Below are 15969 nucleotides of genomic sequence, written 5' to 3'. Positions count from 1 at the left end.
AAGAGGGCGCGCCGCTTCCGCTCCGGCCCCAACGCAGCGGAAGCACGTGAGCAGGAAGCGGAAGCGGCGTGCGGGCGTAGGGAGAAGCGGGCTCAGGTGAGGTGTCACGGCCCCTCTGGCCCGCGGGTCTTGTCGCCTTGCGTCTAGGGGGTGGTGGCCGGTCTTGGAGGAGGTGGCAGCCGGGTCCGGTGCAGCCTAGGCTTCCATTACGAGGCTAAATTGCAAAATTACCAGAGGTGGAAGGGGTCTCGGAGACTTTCTAGACGAAACTTCTCTTCATAGAAAAGGCTAAACAGAGGCCAGGAGCTGTGGGACAGGGACTGAGGCTCCTCGGCCGAGAGCCGCTGCCAAGACCTGATTAAAAAGGACGCAGAGAGCGATCCACCTGACCAGAGAGCCGCCGCCGCCGCCGCCGCCCCCGGAGACGAAGCTTTGCCCCAAAGGCTATTGGTTTGTTCAAATACGCATAGATCTATTAAATATAAATTGCCGGCGTTGTGTAGTTATGCTGGTTTGTTGTTTTTTTCCCCCCTGGATTTGTGTGGGCCTAGGGGTGATCAGACTTCAAGCCTGGCCTTTAACATGTAACTTGTTTTATAAGGCATCTAGAAAATGAGATAAGATTTGTAAAGTGCATCAGTGCCAGCTATTGTTATGTACCTCGCCTAAAGTTAGGCGCTTACTAAATGTTTATTAAATTTAATTGCACAGTCACTTTCTCTCTTAGAGTCCCAGGCCCCACTAAGACTATATACTAAACTAGTTGCAGATCTGCAGCAGTGGAGGGAGTTCCCAGCATCAAAAGTTTACCCATACTTTTGAGATCACATCTCTGAAGGAGAAAAATAAATAGTTGTGGGGTTTTCTTAAGCCCCGGAAATCAAGCACTCAACCAAATAACAAACAGCCCAAGAGGGGAAAGGGACTCAACATGTCTAAAACAATCAACAAGCATTTATTAAGTGTTTATCATGTGTTAATACTATGCTAAACAGTGGGAATAAAAGAAAATCCAAAATGGTCCCCCTGCCTTTAACAAACTTATATTCTAAAGGAGGAGACAACATGTTTAAAAAATAAGGCTATTTTCAATTTATATTTCAAGATACTTAAAGAATAGATAGAAGGTAACCTTAGAGGGGAAGGTTCTAGCATTGGGGAGACTGGAAAAAGACTCCTACAAAAAAGTAGCATTTGAGTATTTTGAAGGAAACCTAGGAATCTAAGAAGCAGAAATAAGGAGGGAAAACATTCCAGCATACAGCCAGTGCAAAGGCATAGAGATGGGAGATAGGGTATCCTATGCAAGGAACAGCAAGGAGAGCATTATAGTTGGGTTATAGAGTTCGTGGGTGGGAGTCAAGTCTAAGACTGGAAAAGTAAGAAGAGGTCAGATGCTGAAGGGCTTCAAGTACCGTAGGAATTTATATTTGATCCTGAAGGTCAGAGGGAGCTACCAGAGTTTAAGTGGGAGTTGTAGGTAGAAGGAAGATGACACAGTCAGACTTACTCTTTAGGAAAATCACTGGCAGCTGAATGGAGGATGGGTTGGAACTAGAAGGTTATTGCAGTAGTCCAGGCAAGAAATGATTAGGGCAGGAACTAGGATGATGGCTCTGTGATTCAAAACAAGGGAACAAATATTGGAGAAATTGTGAAGGTAGAACTGGCCAAGATGTGAAGACAGATTGGGTTTGTGGGGCAAGAATTGAGGATGATGCCAATAACGAAAGCTGAGTGGCTAAAAGAGATGGTAGAACACTCACTAGTAATAGGGAAGTTGAGAAGAGAGGTGAGTTTGGGCAAAAAGATGAGCTTTGTTTTGGATATATTACGTTTGATTTGCCTATCTTAGAAGAGATTAGAGCTGGATATACAGCTCTGGGACTCATCCATTTAGAGATGATGATGAAACCCCTGGAAGCTGATGAGATCACCAAGTGAGATAAGATAGAGGGAGCAGAGAACAGAACAGAGATTTGAGCAGATCCCCATTGTTGGTTTGACATGGATTAAGATCCAGCTGAGGAGACTACGAAGCAGTAGTCAGGTATAAAGAGAACCAAGAGAACTCTTTCTTCCCAAACCTAACTCTTTTCCTAAATTCACTATTTCTTTCAACAGCACTATCATCCTGTAGTCACTCAGGTTTTCAAATTAAGTATCATTCTCTTCATTCTCCCTTCCTTCCACATTTCCAATTAATTGCTAAATCCTGCTGTTACAACTTCTTTCATCTATTCACTTACATGGTCACTACCTTAGTTAATTTCTCCCTGCCTCAAGTCTCTTCCCCACTACAATCCAGCCTCCACACAGCTGCCAAAGTGTCTGACCACATCACTTCCCTACACAGTAAGCTGCTGGGACTCCATGGCATCTGTAAGATCAAATATAAACTCTGACATGTGAACCCTTAACAATTGGCCCCATCCTACCTTTCTGGTTTCATTACATGTCACTCCCCTTCACTCTCACTGTGGTTCATCCAGACTGTCCTTAATTAAGCTGAGCCTTTGCCATACCTGTGGACTTAACTCCCTGACCTCTGCCTCTTAGAATTTCTAGCTTCCTTCACAGCTCAGCTCAGGTGCTGCCTCCCACATGAAGCCTTTCCTGATCTTCCCTGCCTGTGCTTTCACCTAAATCATCATCTGTCCATCTTGTACAGACCTCTATATGTACATGTTTTCTCCCCTCTCAACTGTAATCTCAGGGGCTTAATAGATCAATAAACATTTAGTAAACATCTACCTAGTGCCAGGTACTGTGCTAACTACTGGAGATACAAAAACAAAAAATAGTCCCTTCCCTCAAGGGAAGGACAGAATGCCAAAGGAAGCTGAAGAGGAGGGTGGACTAGGGAGGTAGCTGAGGCAGGGTGGAAGGAGTGGATATGATAGAGATAAAAACCAGAGAGTGCCATAGAGTGGTGAGCCAGGTGGGAAATGGTAAATGTCTATTGATAAGCAAAAAGAACTTAGGAGACCCAAAGAGTTTTAGTCAGGAATACTGATTATAATTTCCATTTTGGATATGGGCCAGTAGGAGTATTCAGAGGTTAAAGCAGTATCTATTATTAGCATAGATCTATTTGTTCAGTACCATCCTTAACAAATATTCATTGCCATACCTATGGTTTAAGTCATCATTAGGCCTTAGGGAGGGGCACAAAAGAGGCTTATAGTCTAGTTGGAGAGACGAAACATATACGTAACAAGATAATAGTAATAATACCTGGTAGAATATACTAAATAACAGTTGACATTTCTGTAAGATTTTAAAATTTACAAAGTGCTTTATGTTCATTATCTCATTTGAACTTCAACAACCCTGTGAGATGAGTTTAAACAGTGATTTTCCCCATGGCTTTTCCTAGGATTACACAGCCAATGTTTCTCAGAAACAGGATTTGAATCCAGGTCTTTCTGACTCCAAATACAGTAATAACTACTAAACCAGCTTCCTCTCTGAATGCTAAAGCACTAATGATAATTAGAGGTTCAGGAGTACAAAAGAGGAAGTGGCTGTTGGGTCAGGGTCAAGCTTTAAGAAGGCAGTGGGATTTGAATTGGACCTTGAAGAGAAGGGGGTAGGAGATCAAGTCAAACAGACATACAATGTGGTTTACATTTCCATTTCCTGTATTTGTGATTTCAGATCTGAGTCTCACCTACTTTCTGCATGTTGCTATCTTGTGTACGCTTGGTTTCCCAGAAGTTCCAAGCTCCCCAGTCATTGATCAGCAGAAAGTTCCAGGCTCTGCAATTCTTGGTCAGCAGTCCTTCACGTCCTTTCATGGATCTGAAAACTCTTGTTTCATCATTGAATGACTTTGCCTCACTCTCATTAGCTGAAAACTGGGACAATGTTGGATTATTGGTAGAGCCAAGCCCACCCCATACTGTGAAGACACTTTTGCTAACAAATGACCTAACCGAGGAAGTGATGCAGGAGGCGCTCCAAATGAAAACAGATCTCATTCTCTCCTATCATCCGCCTATTTTCCGACCACTCAAGCATGTAACTTGGAAAACGTGGAAGGAGCGTCTGGTGATCCAGGCTTTAGAGAACAGAGTTGGTATCTACTCTCCACATACTGCCTATGATGCTTCACCCCAAGGAGTCAACAACTGGTTAGCAAAAGGGCTGGGTAAGAATTTTCTCATTTCTTGAAATTTTAAATTTCCCTTTGCAAACCTCTAAAACTTGAGAGGTCCTTTCTAGTTGTAACTTCCCTTACAACTTGACTGCTTTTGACAGTTGCAGGAAAAAGACATTTTGATCATTTTAAATCTTTTAAAAAATTTGGTAATGGGGGTGCAGCTAGGTGGTGCAGTGGATAGAGCACCAGCCCTGGAATCAGAAAGACTTGAGTTCAAATCCGGCCTCAGACACTTGACACTTACTAGCTGTGTGACCCTGGGCAAGTCACTTAACCTCGATTGCCTGACCAAAAAGAAAAAAAAAACCGGTAACATAACATACCAGTTGAATTGCACTTAAAAATGGAAAAAAAAATTGTCCCTAATAAAGCAATGACTTGAATAAAAAAACCTACATAAATCAGTTAACAAGTATTTATCGAGTGCTTTGCTAGACATTGTGGGAGAATGCAACAATTTCAACCCCACCCTGAAGAGGTAAAGACGATAGTATCTCTACTTTTAAGTTGACTCCCTTATTTAATGTTTGATTTTTCTAGTAGCTTAAGGTAGTTATTCTGAAATTATGGTCTGCATTAGGACAACCAGACTTCCCACAGTTACTTGGAACTTAAATCCTTGTATACCAGGGAATAATTCTAATGAGTGACCTAACAAGTGGGCAATTTCGAAGATTGATTCAAAGCCTTGTTTAAATTAGATTTGTAGAAAATTTTTCCTTTTTTTCCAGATATTTCTGCTCTTCAAAGGCCTTCTGAAAATGACTATGATTTTTAATATCTCTCTGACTCCCCAACTTAATGTATGTTATTTACTGGTATTTACATTAAAATTTATTAATTGCCCCTATATTCTTTGCCTCTCTTGGTTCATACTTTAGTATGAAGCATTTAAGGGCTCCATGATTTTCCTGATACTTATATTTCAGTTACATGATTTTACCACCTCAACCAACTGAGATCACAACCACTCTAAACTTTGTAGATAATTTTTAAGAGTTGCTGTAGCTAGAGAATTCATTTCCCTATAGCCAACCTGGTGATGAGCTCCTCTGAATTTAGCTGAACAGATCCTTAGACATACAGGGCAATAGTCCATCCATCATTCAGTCTCTCCAGGTTGGGAGGACCTATCAGAGCCTTCACTCCTTTGAGGATGCGCCATACCAAGATGAGCCATTGCAGGAAGACATTAATGGCAGGTCTTTGCTTTTGTAAATGTAATAAGACTCTCCCTATGTTCTGCACTTTTTTTTAGGAGGTTGTACCTCTCTTCCAATACATCCATCAAAAGCTCCCAGCTTCCCAACAATAGGAACCCATCGAGTGGAGTTTAATATAAATGACACCCCAAGCATGGACAAATTCATGTCTGCAGTGAAAGAGATACCAGATGTTTCAATAACTACCTTCTCTGCTAGGTATTATATTTCTTTATTTATTTTTTATTTTTTCAGGATATCTGTGGCACTTATTAATTTATAGTTTTAAAATAAATCATTTCCTCTTGGATAGGATGATTACACATGTATCTAATTTTCCTGAGGGTCTAAGAGGAATAGACTATAGAATGACTCCAAAATATAGACCATGAAATTTAATAAAGATCACCATGTTTTCTGCTTTGCATTCCCAAGGATTTAAAACCTTTAAATATCACCACATACAGGTCTGTTTTGCTAGGGCCCAGGAATTCTTTCTGATTCTGTATTGTACCACTTTCAAAATGTTTCCTTCCACAGCCAGATTTCCTGCTGGGCATTTTACATTGCAGAAGCCAACTTAGTATATTGAAAGCATCACAAAAAATAACAAGGTATGCCAAGCGATGAGCCATAGATACATTTGTATAAAAAGCAGTATAATGATTGCCTGTGTACTCTGAGAAATGTTAAGACACACATTATGGTTTCTTAAAAAGACTGAAGCCCATACCATGTCACCACTAAAAAGTGACCTTTTGGATAGTAGCTTTTAAGTAGGAAAGTTCCTTATTATACTCATTTGAACATTAAATCCTCAGGGTGGGGGAAGGAAGAAGAGAGGACTATTATTATTGTCCAGGAATAACTTGTAACAATTTCAACCCTTTGAATGCCTGCTCTTTATGGGGCTTTGGATAGGAAAGCCTAACTATCTAATCCCTACAATCACTTCAAGGAATATCCTCTGACACATTGAAATACGACGTAGAAAACGCAAATTTGCATGATACTTAAAGTGACAATTAGATTCATTTCAGAGAAGTGGTTTTCTAGTTTTTCCTTACTGTAAACTTCTGGACAACTTTTTCTAAAAGTCATTGCTTCCAGTTGGCCCATTTTCACATTGCTTTTTGCTCATGAATTATGCTTTCATGGACCCCTACTAAAGACTTTCTGGTTTCTAGAAAATAGTTAAGATTCTTTGATAGTGACTATTTTTTTAATTTATTGATTTTTGGGGGGAGTTTTAACCTTACCTACATTCCCGATATGTCCTGCCCATCTGAAACGGTCATCCTATATAGCAGAGAATTTCTTAAAAGTTCAATAAAACTACCCAACTCATTGAAAAAAGTCTGAAATTATAGGTAGTATTACATATCCATAGCCTTCTGACTATTTAAAGAAGGTGAGAGGTGCCTGATGAAGATTATTTTTAAAAATTAAAGCCAGTCTTTTTTTCTTTCTTTTTTTAATTCTTTGTTATAATGGCTTGCTAGTAGGAAAGGGGAGGGAAAGATTTGGAAATGAAATTATCAATAAAAAAAATTTTAAGTGAAAGAAAGCCAATGGGTTGAAAAAATAAAAACTACTGGCAGTCTCTCCCTCTATGTTCTCTTACTTAACATTAATAAACCAATAAGTAGTTATTTTGCACCTATGCTATGTGCCATGCACTGTATAGGCACAAGAGCCTAAAAGAGCTAATAGTGTTCTAGTGGGGAAAGATTCACATTCACAGATATATTACAGAATGATGTATTATAACATCACAGGACATATTTTAAAAACAAAGTCCCTGCAGTGCTTGGAGTGGGGTGTAGGGAGCACTGCCACTTGTGGAATCAGGATAAGGCTTTTGAAGGAGGGGTCAGTTTGAGCTAAAGTGAAGGAAAATAAGAGGTGGAGACAAGGGCATGGGGATACCACAAGCAAAAGCATGGGGACAGGAAATGGATTGATTCTTGGGAACAGCAAGAAAGTCAGTGTGAAAATTAAGAGTTTCTGGTCGAGAAGGAATCATGTGCTGTTCACAGGGCAAGATAGGCTTGAGCCTATTGTAAATGGATTTAAATTCCAAACTGAGAAGTTTGTATTTCAGCCTAAAGACAAGGGGGAGCCACTAAAGCTTCTGTAGCAGAGGAGTAATAGTGATCAGGTCTGTGCTTACACTGTGCTTACACTGCACTTATCTGACAGTGGTACAAAGGATGGATTGAAAGGGGGAAAGACTGGATGCAGGAAGACCAGATTGCATGCAAGAAATCACATTGGTTAGCACTTTAAGGTTTATTAAGCTATTTCTTCACACAAGGACCAAGTTATATACAGAGATGCTAGGGCAGAGGGGATCATTGAACTTGGATAGGAAAAAAAAATTACATTTATTTTCACTAACCTTTGAATCCAATATACTTTATGTGTTTAAAAACATTCCAGAAAGGTGTCTGTAGGCTTCACCAGGCTGCCTAAAGGATCCAGGGCACAAAAACAGTTAAGAAACACTGTTTTAGGGAATTTTATTTTAGAAATAATTGAGACTTAACGTGGACTTACTGAATGCTTGGTTGTTTATGAACCTAAAATAATTTCCTGAGATAATTTCTTCATGAGTGGTATTGTCATTCAGGACGTGCAGTGCATTGTCTTCTAAGAATCTAGTTTTGAAATTAAAGTATATATTTAATGTATGTTTATCTTAAACTTTGGGGGTGTTTTTCCCCCTAGGAATGATGGAGAAGAACAAATACGAGTCAGTTTGAACTGTACCCAGAAAGCATTGCTACGAGTGGTGGCTTTTCTCTCTGAAAATAGTCATCTTTATCAGAAGACTGAGATCCTGTCACTGGAGAAAGTAATAAAAATTTATGTTCTTTTCTTTCATTTCAAAGTTTTGGTTGATGACTTTTAATACAAACAGAAATTGTTGTAGTAACGGGTTATTAGTTAACTAGGATTTAAGTTTCTAAGAGACAAAATAGCAGTAATATGAGCTTCCCTTTTTTCCTCATTAATGTTTTAATTGAGTTGAATGACAATCAAGAACTTTATCCTCATCTGTACTACTATACTCACTATGATGAATATATTTACTTTTAGCCTTCATAAACAAAAAAGCTACTTCATATTTACAAGCAAAAATAAGCATCAAAATATATTCATGTTTGTCATTAAGTAACTAATAATCCAAGGCCAGGACAAACATTAACACCAGTTCTTATAGATGGCACCTCATTTCCTGAATCTGCAGAGTGATAGATATGAAGAAGGTGGAAGGAAAACACAAAAGGGAAGCTTGTGTATTAGACTGTGTTAGAAAAGGGAAAATATATACTTCACAAATATATTTTGAAATACGGATATACATAAGCACTAACAATTCCTTCTGTAAAAATATAATTTTCTTTCTGGAAAATATGTTCAAAGAGGGAGACATCCTAAGAATGTACCTTAATAGTGACCTGAGCACCTGCAGCCTTTGAAAATTTTGTTTCTCTTCAGCCCCTGCTTCTGAATACTGGGATGGGAAGATTATGCACACTGGCTGAATCTGTCTCCTTGGCAACCGTAATCGAACGAATCAAAGGTCACCTAAAACTACCCCATGTCCGCCTAGCTCTTGGAATAGGGAAGACTTTAGGTAAACAACACGTACATTTCGTTATGCCAGTTTGTTCACTAGGAAAATCACTCAATCGATAATTTCTCTGGGGGTAACGTTAAAACTCTTGGATAGATTCATCCTAGTAAAAAAAAAAAATGAAAGACTCAGTAGCAGCTCATGAGTGATGATTTTTAAAATAAAACAAGTGATTAGTTAAAATAAATCTTAATGGTTCTGGATATACCTTAGTGAAATGATACTGGTGATCTAACCTAGTCTGTGATTCTTTATGCTGACTTTTCCTCTCTTGGCTTCTCCCAGGACTTTTGGGAACCAAACAGTTACACTGAAGTAGGCATAAGAAAATTCTGCCTTAAATGAATTGTAGGTTAAACTCATCCACAAGAAACAATTAAAGAACTTTCATCCTGAGGCTCAGTGAGTGGATTTTTGGATTATAGATTCTTGGCATTTTAGTTTACTTAAGAGAATTCTTGGTGGAGATTAAATATTAAAAGAAAACATGGCCAAACCTAACAAAAAACCCCTATTCTAGGCTGCAAAGTTGTGTATAATTAACAGTTTAAAGTAAAACCAACTTGGGACAATTTTTTAAAAAGTTTTTTCCAGTTAAGTATTTATTCTGGTTCTATTCACTTTCCTCTGTATCAATTAATAACAGGTTTTCTCAGGTTTCCTTGCAACCATCCCCTATATCATTTCTTATGCCACACACTAGTCCTCCATTTCATCCATAATTTGTTCAACCATTCCCCAGTTGATTCATACCCCTATAGATTCCAATTCTTTGCTACTCCAAAAGAGCTACTGCAAATGTTTTAGTACAGATGAGTATTCCTCCCTTTTCTTTAGGGAACAGACTAAGGGAATAGTATCATTAATACTGAGTCAGAGTATACAGTGTAGTAACTTGCCATACAGTTCCTGATTGCTTTCCAGAATGGCTGCACTAAATATGCCTGTTTTCCCTCAGCCCCTCCAATATGTGTCATTTTCCCCTTTTTTTGGTCAACTTTGCCAATCCAGTGGGTGTGAAGTAAAACCTCAGTTATTTTAATTTGTATTTCTCTAATTATTAGTGATTTGCAGCTTGTAGTTCAAATTAGTAATCTGGATTCTAGTCCCAACATCCACATTTGATTCACTGACCTCAAAGTTATCCTCCTAATGTTCTCATCTCTAAAACTAAAGTAATACTTTACATTCCTACCTTACAATTTTGTGGTAAACTTAGGAAAAATAAGTTAGATGATGTATAGTATACTAGTGCTTTGAAAATTATGGATTGCTTTACAAATATAAGGTGGTGGGGCTGTTATTAAGAGGCTTATTGTATACTGTTCTGTATGGGAGAGATTATTTCTTCTGCAGTTCTGAAGGGATAGTCTTCTGCTTTTATGAGTCCCATCATCTAAGCTCAAGGAAAATTATGCACATATATTGTTTAATTTTATCCAGGTTTTTATCAAAACCAAAATTTCTTTATTATTGGGGAGATCAAGAGATACACTACACTGCATTTGGATTCACAGTTAGTGCTAAGCTTATTATTAAGACAAAAGTGATCATTTGTTTTTTATTTGCTGTTTCTTAAAGAATCGCAAGTCAAAGTAGTAGCTTTGTGTGCTGGTTCTGGGAGCAGTGTCCTTCAGGGTGTGGAAGCAGATCTTTACCTTACAGGTATGCATGGCATCCTCTGTGGGTGCTCTAATCCCTTTCTCTTCATTCTGCAACCCCCTTCTTCCCCCATCTAGGCCTTAAAATAAATAGTTCAGAATAGCTTGTTTTACAAAAGGAACTGCACTCAAACTGGCAGGAGAGCTAATGTTTCTTGTGGAAGGAAGAAACCATCTAAACATTTATCATTAGAAAATGATCACTCACTAGAATTGAGTGTCAGTATTTTAAGACCTTTGATGTACAAGGCCCATTATGGAATCACTAGTCTCTTAGACAGGAGCAAACCATCTTCAGGAGACAAGTCTAGCACTTCTTGAAACCCCCCCAGCTGCCCTCCTGCCTTTGAGTTTAGGGGTAAGAATTTAAAGAAATCCATTGTCCAAAACTCAGTGCTGCCAGCTGCCTTCTGTTTTGTCCATGGGGTTTGGAGAGAGTCATTTTAAAGGAGTATTGGATAGTATGGGGTGGAACTGGCCCAGTGAAAAGTCCAGATTGGAAGGTAGAAGAGTGCAGCAGAGAAGAGGAACTGAAGGTCAGGGAGATGATGTCATCACTGAAGCTATCACGTCTTGGTATTTATGCCACAGAAACGAAGAAATTATCCTATGTAGCCAAGAGGCTTGAGTTTCCCCATTCCATACCCAGAAGCTCAGTAACACCTTCATAAATACTCCCATCAAGTTTTATATCACATAAGATAACAAGATTCTCTGCAGCTCTCTTCTCTTGTTAATTTCTGTCCATTCTGTGTGTCTCTTGTGTGCTACGTGTGTCATCTCCTCCAGTAGAATGTAAGTTCTATGTAATATTCTAATGGAAGTCAGGGACTGTTTTTGTTTTTCTTTATGGTCTTAGTGCCTTGTACATAATGCTTGTTCGTTGATTTTTTTTTTTTTTAAAGAACTTGGCTTTAAAAATATTTAGCAATAATGCCATCAATGGCCACAAGATGGGGATATTGTTCTCAAGTCAGTTTTGACCAGTTTTTTCTTTTCTCTCCTTAACTAAATTAGCAGCTGTAATGTTTAGAGGTAGAAGGATCTTAAGAGATCATTTCATTCAAATCTGATTTGTCCATTATCTCTCCCTGTTCCTCTTACTGCATTTTCCATTAAGCAGGTATTTGATATGAAAGACATAATCCTGTTTTGGTAGCTGTCTATTTCCTTTTGAGCCTCTTTTTTGTTTCTCTCTCCTGTATTCCTCTTCCTTAACTTCACATTTAGGGGCAGACCTCACACCAGCACCTTGCTCAGGTTCGATTAGATATGACAGTCATGAGTCATTGATCAGTTTTAAAAAGGAAATTTTCTTTGCCCTAACACAAGGAAATGTAATAGGAATACCGTGACACTAAAAATTCTATAGATACAGCCTCTCTCCCCCCATCTCTATGTGGAAGTACATTTTGTCAGTTGAGTAGGGTATAGTTACTCCCATGGTTTTCAGGCATCCATAATTTGGAGGGGCCCTGATTCCACACGGAACTTTTAATATCATAGGTGACCACAAAACTGCTCAAGGGAGACAGGGATTAATCGGGACAGCTTTGTTGCCTTTTATGGAAAACTAATCCCTGTTTTGGAGAAATAGGGGAACCCTGGTCCTAATACAACATGGTATAGCATTGAAGGAGTTCAGTGTTCTCAATTTTAAAAGTACATATGGGAAAAGTATATAGGGTTTTCTCACTGAGTAAATATCAAACAGCTACAATGTATAAGGCACAATGAAGAATACAAATAACATAAAATGTACCTTCTCCCACCCCCTCCACATACTTTACATTGTAATCTAAAAGGGATGTATAGAAGGAAAACTATACTGCACTCTGCGTTTTAGGCCCAAATCTGCCTGGCAGAAACAGTTTTTATTAGTTTATGATTATTCTGACTCTAAGCATTTTTTTCTACAAGGAGAAATGTCCAAACTGAGTTTCCTTATGTTTTCTGACATCTCTCCAAAGCAATTCATTTTGAAGTCACATTTTATAGCATTCTTGAACACTTGGAATTATTCCCACCATTCACTGCCTCCTTCACTCTTGCACACAGGCTATTCAGTGAAGGCGGAGAAAATCATGAAACCATTCTAACTGGGTTCACTACAAATCTGTGTTACACCTCAACTGGGTATCTCCCATGTCAACTCACTATCCCACTTTCCACAGTGGCTCTTTGAGAACTTTTCATCCTCCTCAAACGGCCCATGGCACCTCCTTCCCCACTCTTTATCTCACTTGTTTTCAATATCTTCCCCTCTACTGGCTTCTTCCATACTGCCTACAAAAACACTCATGTCTCTTCCATCCTTAAAAAACCCTTCATTTGATTCTTCCGTCTCTGCTAACTCTCTTCCTATATCTCTTCTGCCCTTTGTGGCTTAACTCCTTGAAAAGGCCATCTACAGTAGGAGCCTCCATTTTTTCTCCTCTCACTCTCCTTAACCCCTGACATTTGCCTTCCAACATCATTTCATCAAAATTGTTATCTATAAAGTTACCAGTGACCTCTTAATGGCCAAATTCAGTTGCCATTTCTCAATCTTCATTCTTTTTGACCTCTCTGTAGCCTTTGAATCTATAGATCACCCTTTTCTCCTTTCTACTCCCTTCTTTCTAAATTTTTGGGACACCACTTTCTCCTGGTTCTCTTCCTACCTGTTTGACTGTTTTTTCTTGGTTTCCTTTGCTGGACCCAAGTCACTCCCACTAACCACGAGTGACCCACAAGGCCAAGTCCTGGGCCCACTTCTCTTCTCCCTCTATATACACCCGTTTGTCTCATCAGTTTCCATGGATTAGAGACAAAGATAGAGATAACATCTCTAAGCTAATGACTTTCAGATCTACCTTTCCGGGACCTAACCTAATATCTATGCTGACCTTCAGTCTCTCATCTCCAACTACCTTTAAAACATTTCATACTGGATGTCCGGTAGCCATCTTAAACTCAACATGTCCAAAACTGAACTCATTTCCCTCCTAAAGCTTCCTGTCTTCCAAACTTCTTACACTATTATCATTCCAGTCATTAGGCTCCTAACCTAGGAGTCATCTTTGACTCCTCACCATCTCTCACCCCTATATCCAATCTATTGCCAATCCTGTTGATTTCACCTTTGCCACACTCTTGAATACACCCCCTTCTTTCGTCTGACACTGCTACCACCCTGGTACAGGACATTTGACCTCATAGGTGGACTACTGCAGTAGCCTTCAGTCGGTTGGCCTGCTACAAACCTTTTCTCTGCTTCAGTCCATCCTCCATTTAGCCACTGAAGTGATTTTCCTAAAGTACAGGTTTCTAACCATATCATCCCCTCCCCTCCAATAAACTCCAGGATCAAATACAAAATCCTCTATTTCACATTGAAAGTCTTTCATAACCTAGTTCCCTCCTACCTTTCCAGTCTTCTTACATCCCCCTGGTACTCTCTGATCCAGCGACTCTGGCCTCCTGGCCATTGCACGAACAAGATATTCCATCTCTCAGCTCCAGGCGTTCTCTCTAGCTGTCTCCCATGCCCTTCCTCAGCTCCACCTACTGGCTTCCTTTATATTCCAACTAAAATCTCACCTTCTGTAGGAAGCCTTTTCCAACTACTTTTCATTCTAATGCCTTCCCTTTATTATTTTTTTCCTCTATATAGCTTGTTTGGACATACTTATTTGCACGTTGTCTCCCCCAGTAGATTGTAAGGTCCTTGAGAGGAGAACTGTCTTTTGAATGTTTTTTGTTGTTGTTGTTTTTTTTCTGTGTGTATGTGGCAATTGGAGTTAAGTGACTTGCCAGGGTCACACAGCTACTGAGTGTCATGTGTCTTGAGGCCAGATTTGAACTCAGGTCCTCCTGACTCCAGGTCCTGTGCTCTATCAACTGTACCACCTAGCTGCCCCAAAAGGTCTCCTTTCTAGCTAGTCAAAGAGACATCTTTCTTCATCCCTTCCAGGCACGGGGAAACAGGGAGTGCTCCTAGGTGGATCTTCAAAGCTCCTTCAGGGCTTTGGGAAAATGCTACCATGTAGCTTAAAAGTAGAAGAGGAAATAGTGTTTGGAGTTCAGAATTCAGAAACATTAATTTTGGTTTCAGGGTGGGTGGGTAAATGAAAAAGTGATGAAATTAGGAAGGTTGCATGTAAAAGGTAGCATAAGGGGCTGCCTAGGTAAAGATTGGGAGGAATGGCCTACCCCATAGAGGGAGCAGCTTAAACTAAAATAGACATGATACAGAAGTGGAGATGTAGTGAGCAGTCACTTCGTGCCTGGATCAGTCAATATAGACAATTTTTATTTCTGCTGTGAAAAGCAATGAATAAATTCACCTTCAGATCTCAAAAGTATGTAATAAGGAATGAAGATAATCGGTTACAGTTAGATGAGATAATTAGATGAACTAGATATAGATAGGTACAGACACATAATTATACACAGGGATGGATGGGCTTACAGTAAAACAAGTATCCTGCCTGTGTGGTTCAGAAAAGCTCTCAGTACTACAAGGATGGGCTAGAGCAGAGAAGTATGCTCCTGCCTGTGTGGTACTGGAGGGACAACACTCCAGTAGTTTCCAAGGTGATAGGCATCTCCCTTCTGTGCTGATGGTCTCTTAGTCTCTTAGTCCCTCCAGACCAACTGAAGATGAAGTTAGGAGTTAAAGGCCAGGCAGGGCACAACACTGATTAAGGACTTGCTCTGTGTGGGCTTATCAGCTTCCCCAAGCCACTGTGGGCCTGTGTTTTATCTCCTGAAGGAAGCTGTAACAGTTTCCAGTGGATCCTTCCATGCTTTGCAATTTGCCAATTTGTGCTGCTGTGGAATGATCCAAAGGTTGTCCGCTTGGCCCTTAAGTATTTGTTTCACCTGGGTTATCTTTCCTTTTGACAGGTGAGATGTCACACCATGATGTCCTTGATGCTGCTGCCCAAGGGATAAATGTCATTCTTTGTGAACATAGCAACACCGAACGAGGCTTCCTGTCAGAACTTAAAGACACACTGGCAGCCCACCTAGAGAATAAGGTCAACATTATCTTGTCAGAGAAAGACAGAGACCCTCTTCAGGTGGTATGAAATAGCCCAGGACCATGTGGGGTACTGACTCTGTAAATCCATTGAATCCTAAAGAGGTTGCACTGAGGAACAAAAAGTGGTCTACCCTATAAAGGTTCCTTTTGGGATGGTCTGATGAACTGGCTAAATGAAGACTAATGTAACTGCTTTATTAAAACAAAGGATGTTTGCCACAAACCCTAATAAAGAATGTGGAAATTAGCTTCTGAAAGCATTATTGGAA

At 39.7% G+C, this 15969-nt stretch overlaps 1 protein-coding gene across 2 annotated transcripts; it reads left to right on the top strand.

The window, feature by feature from the left end:
• Nucleotides 1-64: 64 nt before the first annotated feature.
• Nucleotides 65-15947, top strand: NIF3L1 (NGG1 interacting factor 3 like 1). 2 transcript variants are annotated; one of them, XM_027873428.1, is made up of 7 exons: nt 65-96; nt 3661-4153; nt 5424-5586; nt 8098-8224; nt 8872-9010; nt 10592-10675; nt 15562-15947. In XM_027873428.1, exons 2-7 carry the CDS (start codon nt 3685-3687, stop codon nt 15744-15746), a joined length of 1167 nt encoding a protein of 388 aa, XP_027729229.1. In that variant the 5' UTR covers nt 65-96; nt 3661-3684; the 3' UTR covers nt 15747-15947. The 2 variants fall into 2 exon arrangements, with proteins under 2 accessions (XP_027729229.1, XP_027729228.1); XM_027873427.1 differs by lacking the exon at nt 65-96 and adding an exon at nt 103-450.
• Nucleotides 15948-15969: the final 22 nt, after the last annotated feature.

This window comes from Vombatus ursinus, unplaced genomic scaffold (genome assembly GCF_900497805.2).
Source record: "Vombatus ursinus unplaced genomic scaffold, bare-nosed wombat genome assembly UNPS02014802.1, whole genome shotgun sequence".
Classification (NCBI taxonomy): Eukaryota; Metazoa; Chordata; class Mammalia; order Diprotodontia; family Vombatidae; genus Vombatus; species Vombatus ursinus.
Note: the sequence above shows the minus strand (reverse complement) of the source record. Positions and strands in the feature narration are given on the sequence as shown.